This window comes from Chiloscyllium plagiosum, unplaced genomic scaffold (assembly GCF_037043375.1).
Source record: "Chiloscyllium plagiosum isolate Xiang-an unplaced genomic scaffold, Cpla_swu_hap1 HiC_scaffold_3, whole genome shotgun sequence".
Taxonomy (NCBI): domain Eukaryota; kingdom Metazoa; phylum Chordata; class Chondrichthyes; order Orectolobiformes; family Hemiscylliidae; genus Chiloscyllium; species Chiloscyllium plagiosum.
This window is the reverse complement of record NW_028270141.1, coordinates 11,292,619-11,306,797: the sequence shown is the minus strand read 5'-3', so window position 1 is coordinate 11,306,797 and position 14,179 is coordinate 11,292,619. Positions and strand designations below refer to the sequence as shown.

The 14,179-nt window shown below is 36.9% G+C and overlaps 1 protein-coding gene across 2 annotated transcripts in view; it reads left to right on the top strand.

Annotated features, from left to right (window-relative positions):
• The window catches only part of atad2b (ATPase family AAA domain containing 2B), a 132,359-nt gene extending 119,448 nt beyond the window's left edge, over window positions 1–12,911 (top strand). For both annotated transcript variants that reach the window (XM_087977413.1, XM_087977410.1), the window contains exons 26-28: window positions 3,679–3,806; window positions 8,761–8,889; window positions 10,945–12,911. In XM_087977413.1, the coding sequence (XP_087833539.1) occupies window positions 3,679–3,806; window positions 8,761–8,889; window positions 10,945–10,986 (299 nt within the window). In that variant the 3' untranslated portion in view covers window positions 10,987–12,911. The remainder of the gene's footprint in view (window positions 1–3,678; window positions 3,807–8,760; window positions 8,890–10,944) is intronic.
• The last annotated feature ends 1,268 nt before the right edge of the window (window positions 12,912–14,179 follow it).

Genomic DNA, 14,179 nt, shown 5'->3' with positions numbered 1-14,179 from the left:
GTTCCTAATAAATGAGGCTACATCCCTAGATATTACCTGTTACTGGTGAGAAAAGCCGAGTACCACGCAGGTACTGTCAATGTTTTGAGTTGGAATTGAGGCGGTGTAGAGGATATTTGAGTCATTGGCATGCAGTAGAGAAACTTTATGCTGCATATCATCCACTATAAACCTGACTGGGTCATGCTAACTAGATATAGAATAATACACTTTTTTGTTTGGATTCACTTTTTATACTTACAATAAAGGTTTAAAAAAAGGTGCCTACCCTAAAAATTATGGTGACAAGGAAACAAATTTCTGATTTGTTGTTGGTTCACATTGGGTTAATTAATCATGGCAAAAAGCTTTATTGTTCACTGCTGAGCATTATTAAAGTCAGTGTCATTCTAGCCACTTTTAAAATTTAATTTGTAAAATTGAAGACTTGGATTCTAGGGATATCAACATTTTTCATTATTTGTATGTTGTGTCAGTATGTATAGGGGAATGCTTCTTATAGTTTGCTTTGTAATTTGCTTCAACTGCAGCTGTAATTGTTTAAATTTTCTACTTTGAAACTTCTTATGCATATTTATCCATGAACGTTAACATTTCTAGTGTTTTATTTTCCGTGAACCCATGCTTGCTGAGAACTGAGACTGAAATTTGATTACTTTGTCTTTGCAACAAGTAGACATTGGTGATCCTGATATATAATCTGCCTTATCCAAAGCAGAGTTTGGAGTTAGTCTCTGCTTTAAATGAATTAGCTGTTGGAGAGGAGAATTCTAAAAATTTAAAGAGAAAGGACAGGGTGGTTATGCAGTGTCATGATAGGGTGAATGATGAGAGGAAAGGACGAAGCACACAGTGTGCAACAGGGAGTTGGATTGGAATACAGAAAAATGGTAGAGACAAAGTTACAACACGGGTGAGCGTTATTTGGGTTCCCACTGAAGCAATTTAGCTAGCCTGTGTACCTGTATCAGTGCAATTATTTTATCTTCAAAGAATTAGCTAACCCCCTTGTTCAACCCATGATTAAATCTACCACCACACTCTTGGGCAGTGTTTCTTACTGTAGCCACTTTGTGAAGTAAAGTTTTCTTCTATGTCACCTCTGTTGCTTTTCCAAACTTAAATTTTTGTCCTTTGATTCTTGACCCGCTCACTGATGGGAAAAGTTTCTCCCTGTTTCTTCAGTCTGGGCAGCTCCTAATTTGGAACCCCTCTAAGTAATCTCAAACTGCTCTTCCATAAGAAACGCAGCCTTAGCTTCATTAGTCTTACATGATTTATATTTCTCATCTCCAGAATCATTTTTGTTAATTTTTTACTGTGCTCCCTCCTACCCTCACATCCCTAATTTAAAAGGTGTGGTTCCACAATTGGACAGAGTACTCTAGTTGATGCCTAACCAGTATCTTTAAAAGGTCTGCTATATCTTCCTTGGTTTGTATTCTTTGCCTCTTTCGATAAGCTTTGCAATCTGTGTGTCTGCTAACCAACCATTTTTTCAACTTAACCTGCCACCTCCAACAACTTGTGCACATCTAACCCTTATTCAACTCCACTAATAAAGAATGTGTGCAATATGATAGTGAGAAATGATCTTGCTTCAGAAGATCAAGATGCAGAATAAGTTTGAGTGACCATGAGTAATAACAAGTGAATGAAGACAGTTGGAATTATAATAGTAATTACTGTGTAGGACAGAGCATTAATAAAGAACTATTGAGGGCTTATGTGAAAGATGTTGAAATAATTGTGAATTTAATATAATGAGAGTTTGGACAAGTCAAATTGGCAAAGTAATCTTGACAGCAAATTCATAAATTATTTGGACAGTATCCTTGGACAGTATGTAAAGGCAATGTGTAAATGGGAAACAGGCTATTTTGGATATGGTAATATGTAATGTGATAGGATTAATTACCATTCTCAAGATAAATGATTTTCTTGAATCATAAAATAATAGAATTTCATGTTAAACTGGATAGTGAGACACTTGGATCCAAAACTAGTGCCTTAAACTTAAATAAAGGCCATGGTTTAAATGCACTGGTGGCCTCCCCAGCTAGGCCAGCAAATTTTGCCCATTCCTAGTTACCTTGAAGGCAGTGAAGAGTCAGCCATATTATTATAGGTCTGGAGTCGCATGCAGGCCAAATCAGGTAAGGATGGTCAATTAGATTTTAATGACAGTAGTGGTTCCATCATTGCTTTTAGACCATCTTTTATTGCTGATTTCTACTGAAATCAAATTTCATCAACTACCGTAGCCGGATTCCAATGTATTTCCCTAGAACATCAGCCTGGGCTTCTGGATTAGTAGTCCAATGACATTACCACTACATTACTGCCTCCCCTCAAAGTTACAGAGTTTCAATGGTCTGAAGACAGAGTTGACTATAATGATGGGAAATAAGCCATTGGGCAGGCATTTAAGAAAAAAATATCATAATTCTCATCAATGTGTTATAAAGTTTGAGATTGTTTTAGGACTTTATCTTTTATTTGAGGAAGTCATGTGACCTGTTGTAAAGTCTGCCTGGCAGTAAGGCTGTTTTCTTTGTTTGAGATTAAAGGAGACCCAGACTGTTTGTTTTGCTCAGAAGAACGTGCAAAGAGAAAATGGCAACAACATGTGTGCTGACAGTGATTAGACTACAAGTAACTGATATCCCAGAAAGGTGTTGAAAATGCTTGGGTGGTAAACAGTTCTGGTTTAAATTATCCATTTAGTTCCAATGTGGAAGATACTTGGTCTGTCAAAGAAAACTAAATCAACATCTCTTATTAGGATCGAAGATCTGTGAGATTCACAGTATCATGTTAATGGCCTTTAAGACGGGAAGGGTACAGAAGAAAGTCATTATTTTATCTGGTTACAGGCTTTTGGGATAAACATCACTGAATATCATATACTGGTTGGAATGCCATTGGTCTATGGTGGTGGGGGTGTGGAAAGAAGAGGGAGAGGGGCTAGAGACCAAAAATATGCTTGAATGTTGAATGTGGGTGGGAAACTCATGTTCTGATTATCAAGATTAATTTTGTGAAAAGTCAAAACTGACATATTCCTAACCTAGAGCAAGGATTGCCAATAATACTGGTATTCACAAAGGACCATTCTAGCATTAGAAAATATTAAACTGAGAAAGGAAAAGAGTAGGTGTAAACCCTGTGTAGCTAAGAATCACTTTGGACTGAGCTTTTGAGATTCTAATGTTTGCTTAAAGCACAGTGTACGGTATAGCTTTTTATATTGTGTTGAAAGTTTGTTCTGTCATTTAAAGTATAAGTTCCCTGCAAAAGTAATATTTAGTTAACGCTTTTAGTATTTTATTATTACAGTGAACATCTTAAAATATCTTGTATTTTAATCTGTACAACCATTAACCGAAAGTTCAAATTTCTTTTTAAAGGTAATAATCTCTGTGGGTTCGTAACAGATTGGGGTATCTCTGTGGGATTTCGAATCTGTAGGCTGAGACAAGTACACTGAGTTTGGCCAGAGATTTAAGTGTACAAAATTTCACTGTGGCTTCTGCTGGATTTATTGAAAAGTTACATGGCTTTGTTTGTTGCTGAAGCTTTCCTTAAAAGATAGGGGTTGTCCTTGAATGAAACTAAATTGTTTAAAGTACTATCTCTGGCTGCTGGGACTAACAATTATCTAAAAATGTACCTTAGTTTTGGGCAGGATGAAAACAAGTCATTCAGTACATGTAGAACAAAAGACAGTTGTGCACATGGAGCAGGTATTGGAAGACTCTTCAGAACCCGTCCCCCCAGTAATTTTGGACCATGCGCGACTAAAGGTAAGTTGATGAATAATTGAACATCTCCAGAGTTGTTCCCAGTTTGCAAAAAAATTCGCGGATTTATGTTGTGTTATTGTTTCATGAATTCTTGAGAATACAACAGCCATTTGGAACATTAATAAACATTTTTATTACCCAAGTATTATGGAGACAGCCAAAATGTCAAAAAATTAGAATCATTGGAATAATACCTGCTTATTTTCAATTGCATTTATTTATGGAGTTATCTATCATGTTTCTATGCCTATCTTTTCTCCTTTTGGGTGCTTCCTCCCCCTATCCACATCACAGCAAATAAATATGATGATAAATTAAGAGGCTTATGTAAGAACATATAGAATAAGAACTAGGGTATGCTATTTAGCCCTTTAAACCTGCTATACCATCCAAGAAGTTTTGACTGATTTTTGACTTCAGCTCAACTTACTAGGCTATTTTTATACCCCTTAATTCCCTTAACACTTTTTAAAAAAAACAAATTGGTCCCTGTCAGAAACCTGTTAGCCTACTATGTATTCACAGCTCTTTAGAGTAGAGCCAAACATTGACAACCTTTTTGAGTCAAGAAATGATTCTTCGTCTCAATTCTAACCAGCTAATTCCTTATTCCAAAACTTTGTTCTAGCATCCCCTGCAAGGAAAACATTTTGTAGCATCTATCTTTTCTCATCTCATGAGAATTTTAAGTGTTTAAACTGGATTATCTCTCATTACTCTGCACCCCAGGGAATATAGGCAGATTTTATATCAATCTCATCTCCTGAGACACTCCCCAGGGACTAGTCTTAACTTTAATTTCTCTCTCTTGTGGGCAAGTATGTCCTTCTCTGGGGAAGGAAGGCAAAACTGTATATGGTACTCCAGGTTGGCTTAACCCAATGTCCTCTATGATTTTAGAAAGACTTCTTTATTATTATGTTTTAAATACTCTAATGAAAGTTAACAACCATTTGCCTCTTAATTATAGTACCTTCTTGTTAACTTTCTGGTTACTGTACAAGGACATCCAGCTTACTCTGAAAGCAAACATTTTCCCCATCTTTCACAATTTTGTTCCACCAAAGTGAAACTGAGGGCGGCAACTTAACACCGTGTGGTTCATGTGTGAATGAATTGTCAGAGGAAGTGGTAGATGCAAGTACAGTTACAACATTTAAGACATTTTGACAGGTACATGAATAGGAAAGATTTAGAGGGATATGGGCCAAACGCAGACAGATGTGACTGTTTTGGAAACTTAGCATGGAAGACTTGGACTGAACAGCCTGTTTTTGTGCTGTATGACTCTGACCTATGACTATTAACTTTATACTTTGCTGTACTGTGTTACAGCTGTAGTTTTGGTTGATAATGTGAACTATTCCTCTGTATCCATCTTGCCGTTAACTTTCTCAACTAATTTTGTATTCTCCACTAACTTGCATGATTTGCATTTGGTTCTTGAACATAATTCATTAACATAGATTGTAAATACCTGAGCTGTAAGTAGTGTTCCAGCTGTTGTAGCCTTCCAGCCTGAAAACATACCATTTATTCTTGACTTCTGTTTTCTGTATTTACCAATTCTTGGTCCCTGCTAATATTCTCTGCATTTTCAAGAAACTTATTTGATATAATGACCTCTTATGTGGCACCCTATCAAATGTGTTTGAAAAGTCCAAGGGTATTAATTACATCCACTAGTTTTTGATTTTTGAAGTCTCTTGCCATGGAGAGACATGGATAATGAGCGAACATGGAGAAGATGTTTCCACTAGTAGGAGAGACTGGGTTCTGAGGTCACAGTCTCCGAGTGAAGGGACAACCCTTTAGAACTGAGAGGAAGAGGAATTTCTTCAGTCAGAGGGAGGTGAATCTGTGGAACTTATTGCTGCAGAAGGCTGTAGAAGCCAAGTCATTGAGTGTCTTTAAGGCAGAGGTAAAAAGGATTTTGATTAGTCAGAGGATCAAAGGTTATGGGGAGACGGCAGGAAATGGGGTTGAGAAACATAACAGCCATGATTGAATGGTGGAACAGACTCGATAGGCTTATCTCTCCTTCTATATCTTGTAGTCTTATGCCTCTAAATAGATTCTAGCATTTTATCAATTACTGATATTAGGCTAACTAGTCTGTAGTTCTTGATCTCTTTCCCTCTTTTTGTAAATAAAAGGATTGTATTTACTACCTTCTAATCCTTGGAAACTGTTTTAGAACCTAAAGCATTTTGAAATACTTTATTCGCCATTTCTGAAGCTACCTCATACAATGTAGGCCACTTGATCCAGGGGATTTTGTTGCCACTTCATACCACTAATTTATCCAATGCCATTTATGTACTTACAAGAATTCAAGAAGCATGAATAGATCATGTGGCCTGTGAGCCTGTTCCTCCATTTCATGTGATCATGGCTAATGGAGCGCTTGAACTGTACTTTCAGGCCCACTTCTCATATCTAAAGAGAGACCAAAGATCTATCTATCCCACCCTTCACTGTATGAAACAATGGAGCAGCCACAATCCTGCAGATAGAGAATTCCATATATTCATACCCTTTGTACGAAGTAATTTCTCCTGACCTTGGTTCTAAATGATCAGTCCTTTATCCTTCAATCCATTCCCTTGTTTTTAGGTTCTCTTTTCTGCAGAAAATACCTCTCGGCATCTACACTATCAACTCTGAGCAGGTCAATTCATCAATCAGCAGAGAAAAGAAAGACCCTGAGTTTTTCCAGCAATTTCTGTTTTTGTTTCTGATTTCCAGCATCCACAGTTCTTTGGATTTTTTTTCCTGTTTAAAGAATATTTGTAATTCAGTGTTTGAAGGTTTTACTGTTCAGTTGCTTCTGGACTTCTCTGAGGAAAGTGGTTCCCCAAGGAGAAACCCAGGTTTCTATTCACACTATGGTCAAGTTAATACATTTCACAGACCCAGTTTGTCTTTGGGCAAGTGCCAAAAATGCAATCTGAATCTACCTTCAAACTTCACTGAGTACAAATGCTGTGCATATTTGTTATGATCTTAATAGCTTCAGTAGTGGAATTGTGTATGGTATAGTTCTTTTTACATTTGATCAATTCAGAATTGAGTGAGTTTTCATCCAAATGTAAGTGAATCGTTGGACATAAAAGAACTCACTCATTCAATGCTGCATTATATTTGTCAGAAAAATTTTAGATTAGATTAGATTAGATTCCCTACCGTGTGCGAACAGTCCCTTCAGCCCAACCAGTCCACACTGACCCTCTGAAGAGTAATCCACCCAGACCCATTTCCCTCTGACTAATGCACCTAACGCTATTGACAATTTAACATCGCCAATTCAGTGTACTGAATGCTTCATCTATAGTGAAGTACAATTCTTGCAATGTGAAAGCACCAGTCATTTTTGCATATAGCAAGCACTTTCAGTCAGATGAATGATCAATTAGCTCTTTTGGGGATAGACCAAGGTTAGCTAAGATAGTTTTGCTTTTCAGAATATTCTCATGTCATAGAGTCATAGCGATGTGCAGCATGGAAACAGATCCTTCGGTCCAACCCGTCCATGCCGACCAGATATCCCAACCCAATCTAGTCCCACCTGCCAGCACCTGGCCCATATCCCTCCAAACCCTTCTTATTCATATACCCATCCAAATGCCTTTTAAATGTTGCAATTGTACCAGCCTCCACCACTCCCTCTGCCAGCTCATTCCATACATGTATCACCCTCTGTGTGAAAAAGTTGCCCCTCAGGTCTCTTTTATATCTGCCCCCCCTACCCTAACCCTATGCCCTCTAGTTCTGGACTCCCCCACCCCAGGGAAAAGACTTTGCCTATTTATCCTATCCAAGCCCCTCATAATTTTGTAAGCCTCTATAAGGTCACCCCTCAGCCTCTGATGTTCCAGGGAAAACAGCCCCAGCCTGTTCAGCCTCTCCCCACAGCTCAAATCCTCCAACCCTGGCAACATCCTGGTAAATCTTTTCTGAACCCTTTCAAGTTTTACAGCATCTTTCTGATAGGAAGGAAACCAGAATTGCAAGCAATATTCCAACAGTTGCCTAACCAATGTCCTGTACAGCTGCAACATGACGTCCCAACTCCTGTACTCAGTACCCTGACCAATGAAAGAAAGCATACCAAACGCCGCCTTCACTATTCTGTCTACCTGTGACTCCACTTTCAAGGAGCTGTGAACCTGCACTTGTAGTTCTCTTTGTTCAGCAACAGTCTCTAGGACCTTACCATTAAGTGTATAAGTCCTGCTAAGATTTGCTTTCCCAAAATGCAGCACCTCGCATTTATCTGAATTAAACTCCATCTGCCACTTCTCAGCCCATCGACCCATCTGGTCAAGTTCCTGTTGTAATCTGAGGTAACCTTCTTCGCTGTCCACTACACCTCCAATTTCGGTGTCATCTGCAAACTGACTAAGTGTCAGGGCCATATGATCATGCTTATCTCTTTCTACCATGTTTAAGGGACCATATGTTTTAGAAGCACAGTTTTTTTTCTGAGCATTAACAACATTTTTTTTGTTCTTTCATGGGATGTGAGTATCATAAGCAAGATCAGCATTTGTCATCCATTTGAAGTGAGTGGCTTGCTAAGTTGAGCAAAAGACATTTTTGGACTTTAGCTCTCTTCAGATTATTTAACTTCTTGTTTCAACAACCAGAGTCTCTCTTTGTCGTTTCTGGTTGCTGATATCCTTGGGAATTGCTTATCTTCTCAGGTTCCAGGTTATATGGTTTATTTCAGGCTAAACATCAGATTTCCAATACCTTCTGGAATTTAAATTCTGTTGGGAGTGTGAATTGTTTTTTAAAAATGGATGTGATGAATTCCTATCGGAAAGATTTTGAAGTCAAAGATGTATCCATGATGATCTAATAGTCTAGATGATCATAACTCCTGTGTTGAAGTTATTTGGTTTACAAGAAGTCAAGGTTACCTAATGAGAACTTCCATATTGTTTTGTAGCATATCCTCCAGTTGGCCACTAAGACGAGCAATAATTTTACAGTTGATCAACTCGAAAAGCTTTATTCTTTGCTTAGTCAATGCATCTATCGTCATCGCAAGGAATATGACAAAACCCAATTACTTGAGGTAAGCAGTATTACAAATTCATCTTGATGATGACCCCATAGGACCTATGTGCACTTGGATTAACAGAAAAAATTATGCCTTGAAAATGAGGGGTTCTGTGCATCTTATATGCGTGCTTCAGCCACCTTGTGGGATACTGCAATTAATTAGGTCATTCAACTGTGTGAATGGTGCAGCAGTTCTTTAATTCCTTCAAAAAGGATTTTGTTTTTCTTTTTTTTTAAAACCCAAAATTGACTTTTTTTCATGTGTTAAAAAATTTGCTTACAAGTCGTGCTGCTTATATTTAATACATGAAAAAAAGTCAATTTTGGGTTTTAAAAAAATTTGCTTACAAGTCGTGCTGCTTATATTTAATACACAACGCCCTGTGTAGCCATCAGAGCCCTTATTTAATTCTGGGTTGTGTTCAGCACAGGATGGTAGAAAATCCAGATTTGGCTTTTGTTCCGGTTAGAACATTGGCGGTCATTTTAGTGACTGATGGTGAAGGTAATATTCTCTAAAGTTACAATGCAGTGATCCCATCTCATGCTTAGTCTGAATTGACTTAACTCGCTTCTAACAAAATAAATTGCCTATTATTCGCTTGAAAATGATGAATGCCAAGTATTACTTTCTACAAATTATTAGTTTTATTATATTTTTTACAATTATTATCAGGAATTGTACCATGTTGCTTTTTTTTTTGAGAAACTAAATTGAATCTGGTGATCACCTTTGTCTGGCAATTGTTCAGGAATATTTTGATAATGGCACTCGATTTCTGGTAATAGTCATTGTACTTTAAGTAGAATGAATAAAAATGACAGTTATCATTCAGGCAAAGATAGCACTTTAGTGGTTAAGGGATAGATGAGAGTAATGTATTTATTTACTTGAATATGTAGAAAGCCCTTAAGAAGGTTCCAATGTATGGATTTAAATTCCATGGTGTGGCATTGGAGAATAGTAGCTGAAGCATGACTGAAAATAGTTAATGTTAAAGCTAGACATCAAATAGCTGTAAATGGGAAGATTTCAAAACGAACAAATTGCTCCTTGGTTTCAAAAATAAAATCTCACATTTGCAGGTGATAAATTTGAGGAGGCTAAAGGGTGTTTGTAAGGTCCCTAGACTTGAATTCAGACTTCTTTGGATTGTCGGTGTAAAATGTACCCACTTTATGTTAAGGCAACAGGTGTCGTGCAAATTATATGAATCAACACTCGAACCATTCCATCTTATAAAATACATTTCAGTTCGGTTAATATATAGCTGAAATTGTAACTGAAAGTGTAGTCAATGTTCTACCTGTTCAGCATGAAGGCGGATTATAGTGAGAATATGAACAGATTAGATTATCTTATTTAAAAAAAAAGACCGCTGAATATCTTAATCATTTAGATAGTTAATAACATGAGCTTCATTACTTGATGTGCAGATAATTATTTGTTTAAAAAGTTTGAACACTAATTATTGATGTTGAGAGAATAGCTACTGAAAAGTAAGTAAATTGATTACATTCTAGCCATGAATTTATGTAACTGTTAAAAATACTGTAGAGTAATATAAGTTTTCTTTTAATAAACAAAGCTCTAAGAATGATAATTTAATCTTGGTGCTAGCTGTAGCCAGATATCACTGACTCTGCTAACCCCTGGCTTTTACCCTGTCTTCAGCCTAGTCAATGTGTGAATCTCAAAATATCTTTGACAACATTCAACTGTTTTATAATGTGCAAGATTAGAGGTTGTATTGAAACAAAGCATTCATCAAATTTACTATTTCATGAAATTAGTTACATAAATATTTCTTTCAAAGCTATCAGTTAATTTTATTTTTGAATCTGTTTTTACAGCTGGACTCATTGTGCAATGTATACAAATTGCTATTTTGTTTTAAAGGTTACACACTGGAAATGGTTTTCATTTGAAAAGGATGCTCATATCCTTTATCATTTATTTCACTTACTTCTCAACAAATCTCTTTGCTGCCAGATTAAATAGCATTCTTGCAAAACTATTAAGATTACAAGCTGTTTATTGACACCATTGTGATTTTGATTGATATAGGAAATGGAAAATCTATTAAAGACCTTTCATACATTCCCGTGAACCTTTGAAGAGGAACAGGTTCAACACATAAACTGCTTGCAGGGAAGCAGCCTTCTGAGCCATTCAGCAACATTCAGAGCCTTGGTCTTAATCTCTCTCTTTGTGAATTGGTGCTATTGTCTCAGGTACCTGGAACAGACCAGCCTACAGAACCAAACTGGACATGATTGAGATTACACACTCAAAACCACTTGCCATCACTGTTGCACAGTCTGGTGCTATGATATAAAAAAGGTGGTTCTCATTGGTTATTCTCCCCAATACAAACTTGCCATCATTGAATTCAATGGAGCAGAACTTCATAATTTAAGAAACTGGATAGAGTGATTCAGCCTATTTTATTAATTTTTGACAGCATTTAGCTTAAGATTCGCTTTTATATTGATGGATTTTGGAGTTTTAAATGTTCATTTTGTAGTGGATTAAACCCTGTTGATGCTTGCGTCATGATAAATAGCTGGAGTAACTGGATGCAATTTTGGAGTAATTTTAAAGCCACTGACCGCTGTTATAGTGTAGGCTTTATTCCTGAACTGAAGATGGCATTTTATTTTTTTTTCTAAGCACAGAATGTGAGAATTAATACAATTGCAGGTCCAGTGTTACAAAACCCACTATCCAAATATCCACTACAGCCTCTTTAAACTGTAAGGTGCATTATAACAAAATATGCAAAATATACTCACTCATGAAAGAACAGTGATCTTGGACTACTGCAGCTATATGTTGAGCTACCTCAGCTTTCTCAGTCACACAGTTTACCAGTTACCATCAGTGTTTACTGAATACTGTAAGTAGTGTGTGCGTACTACAGTTTACTTTCTAAAGCTAAGGTACTTGATTATAAAACATTTTTGCAATTCCTCATACAACTTGCAAAATTTTGGCTTCAAGAAACTGCAGTAATCCAAAGTGCGCTTCAGAATTCCCATGTGAACTTTGAACTCCCAACTTGAATAAATTTCAGTAAATGACTGCTTGGGACTATCTATTTAAAATGTTGAGAAATAAAAGTTTATAGAAATTTAATAAGACTAATAGGAACTCACAAAAATTTCATTGACATACGTTTTCACAGTGATGTTTTCCTTACCTATTTATTGAAGAAGTATAACTGCAAGAGGGTATTTTACAATCTAAACTACACTAAACTAACAGCATTTTATATGGAGCAAATTTGGGAAATTGTTATTACAAACTGTACATTTGTTGAAAAACATAGCTGAATTTTGTAGCATGTTTCTGATTTAAAAAGGGTTAAATAGGTCTCAGGAACTGCTGCATCCTTACTGTTTTTGAAATGAGTTGTTTGTTCTCTATTCCATTTGCAATTTAATGTCCTGTGCCAGTAGCAGCATTGGTAGCATCAACAAAAACCTATAATGATTTTATGTGTGTTGTACCAAATTTAGTAATCTTTTAAATTTCCTCCCTTATCTGATTTCCTCCCGTTGCCAACACATTTTATCTAGATTCCTTTCAACAACAGCTGTATTTTGTCTTTCACGTTTGGTTTATGTCATATGTTTCATAATCCCGCCTCCACTGAAAATTGGAATGCCAGGTCATGAAGATGAACGCGGGATTCATCATAATATAAGCTTGAGTTCCTTTGAAAAGCAGCATTGGCTGTTGTATTTGTACATTTATTTTCCTAGTCATTGGTGTCTCGTTTTGGTTCTTATAAAGGTGTGTCTATTTTTGTTTGAATGCTTAGCTTTGCAACATTAACTATGCTATATATTGAATTCTATAGTTACTGAGCATTGTATTAAAATGACTTCCCATTTTTTGAATTTCGCTTTAGTGTGAGATAATAAGTTATTTAAATGTTTTGTTTTTAAACTTTGGAATTTGGAATACCTTTACTGTAATTTGTAAGCCAACTGCTGTGAAATACTTGAATAAAGGTGAGAAGCAAGAAATTTGTTATGGTTATATTTGAATGAGTCAATGTATGAAAGCATTACAATCTAAAGCAATGGTTTAAAGGCTGGTTACTCTCATGATTATTAGACTTGACTCTCCACAGTGAGTTTATGTGAAAGTATAGGAACATCACAGAAGTGATGAAATTTAAGCAGAATGTCCGATTCTAATGAATCAAGTGTTGGAGCCGCACAAATCAGCTGGAAATTGAGGCAGTTCATAAGACATGGTTTTGTTTCCTTGCTGCACGTTGGTCGTTAATTTTGCACTTCTAAAACATGCCGTAATGTACCTTGTTAAATTTCATAACTTTTAAATTGTTACGATAGCTCCTTATATTTACACAATTTGAGTAGATTGATTGCTGAGATGTTTTATTTTGACTATCTGAAGAATCATGTGTACATAAATTTCTATGATAACGTTTAGTAATAAGGCAAAAAGGTATGTGTTCCAATTCAGCCTTAATTTATGGCTGGCATTCTTATTAAAGTATATCTGATCAACTAGAGAATGCCATTCAAGACTTTCACAAAATGTGAAACTTACCTAAAATTTAACTGCTATCTGTATTTTAAAGAGATGCCTGTGGCAAAAAATAACCAACATGTGCAAGTAGCTACGTAGTCAAACCAAGGTAGCCAAGCAGGGGGCTGGAAGAATACAGCAAGCCAGGCTGCCTCAGGAGGTGGAGAAGTCAATGTTTCGGGTATAACCCTTCTTCAGGTCTGGGGAAAATGTGGGTGAAGGTTTTGGGTAGGGAGAGCAGCAGAATGGTGAGGTGGAGATAGGTAAACACAGGTAGACGGTATGGCGTGGTTGATTGATGGGAGGAATGAATCTGGTTGATACCTGGAAGTAAGATTCGGTCAGAAGAATGGAATGGAGGAGGCGGGGCTGGAAATGGAGTCAGGGAATGGGAAGGGAGGCTATTTGAAATTGGAGAACTCAATGCTGAGTCCTCCGGACTGTAGGCTGCCCAAGGGGAAGATGAGGTGTTGTTTCTCCATGATTCACTGTGGCAATGGAGGAGGCTGAGGATAGTTTTGTGGGAAAGGAACTGGGAAGGGGAATTAAAATGGGCAGTGACTGACCATAAGAAATAGGAGTAGAAGTAAGGCCATTTGGCCCATCGAATCCATTCCGCCATTCAATCATGGCTGATGAGCAATTCAACACCACTTTGCGGCACTCTCCCTGTATCCCTTAATTCCTTGCAAGATTACGTATTTATCAATCTCTTCTTTGGAGGCATTTAACGACC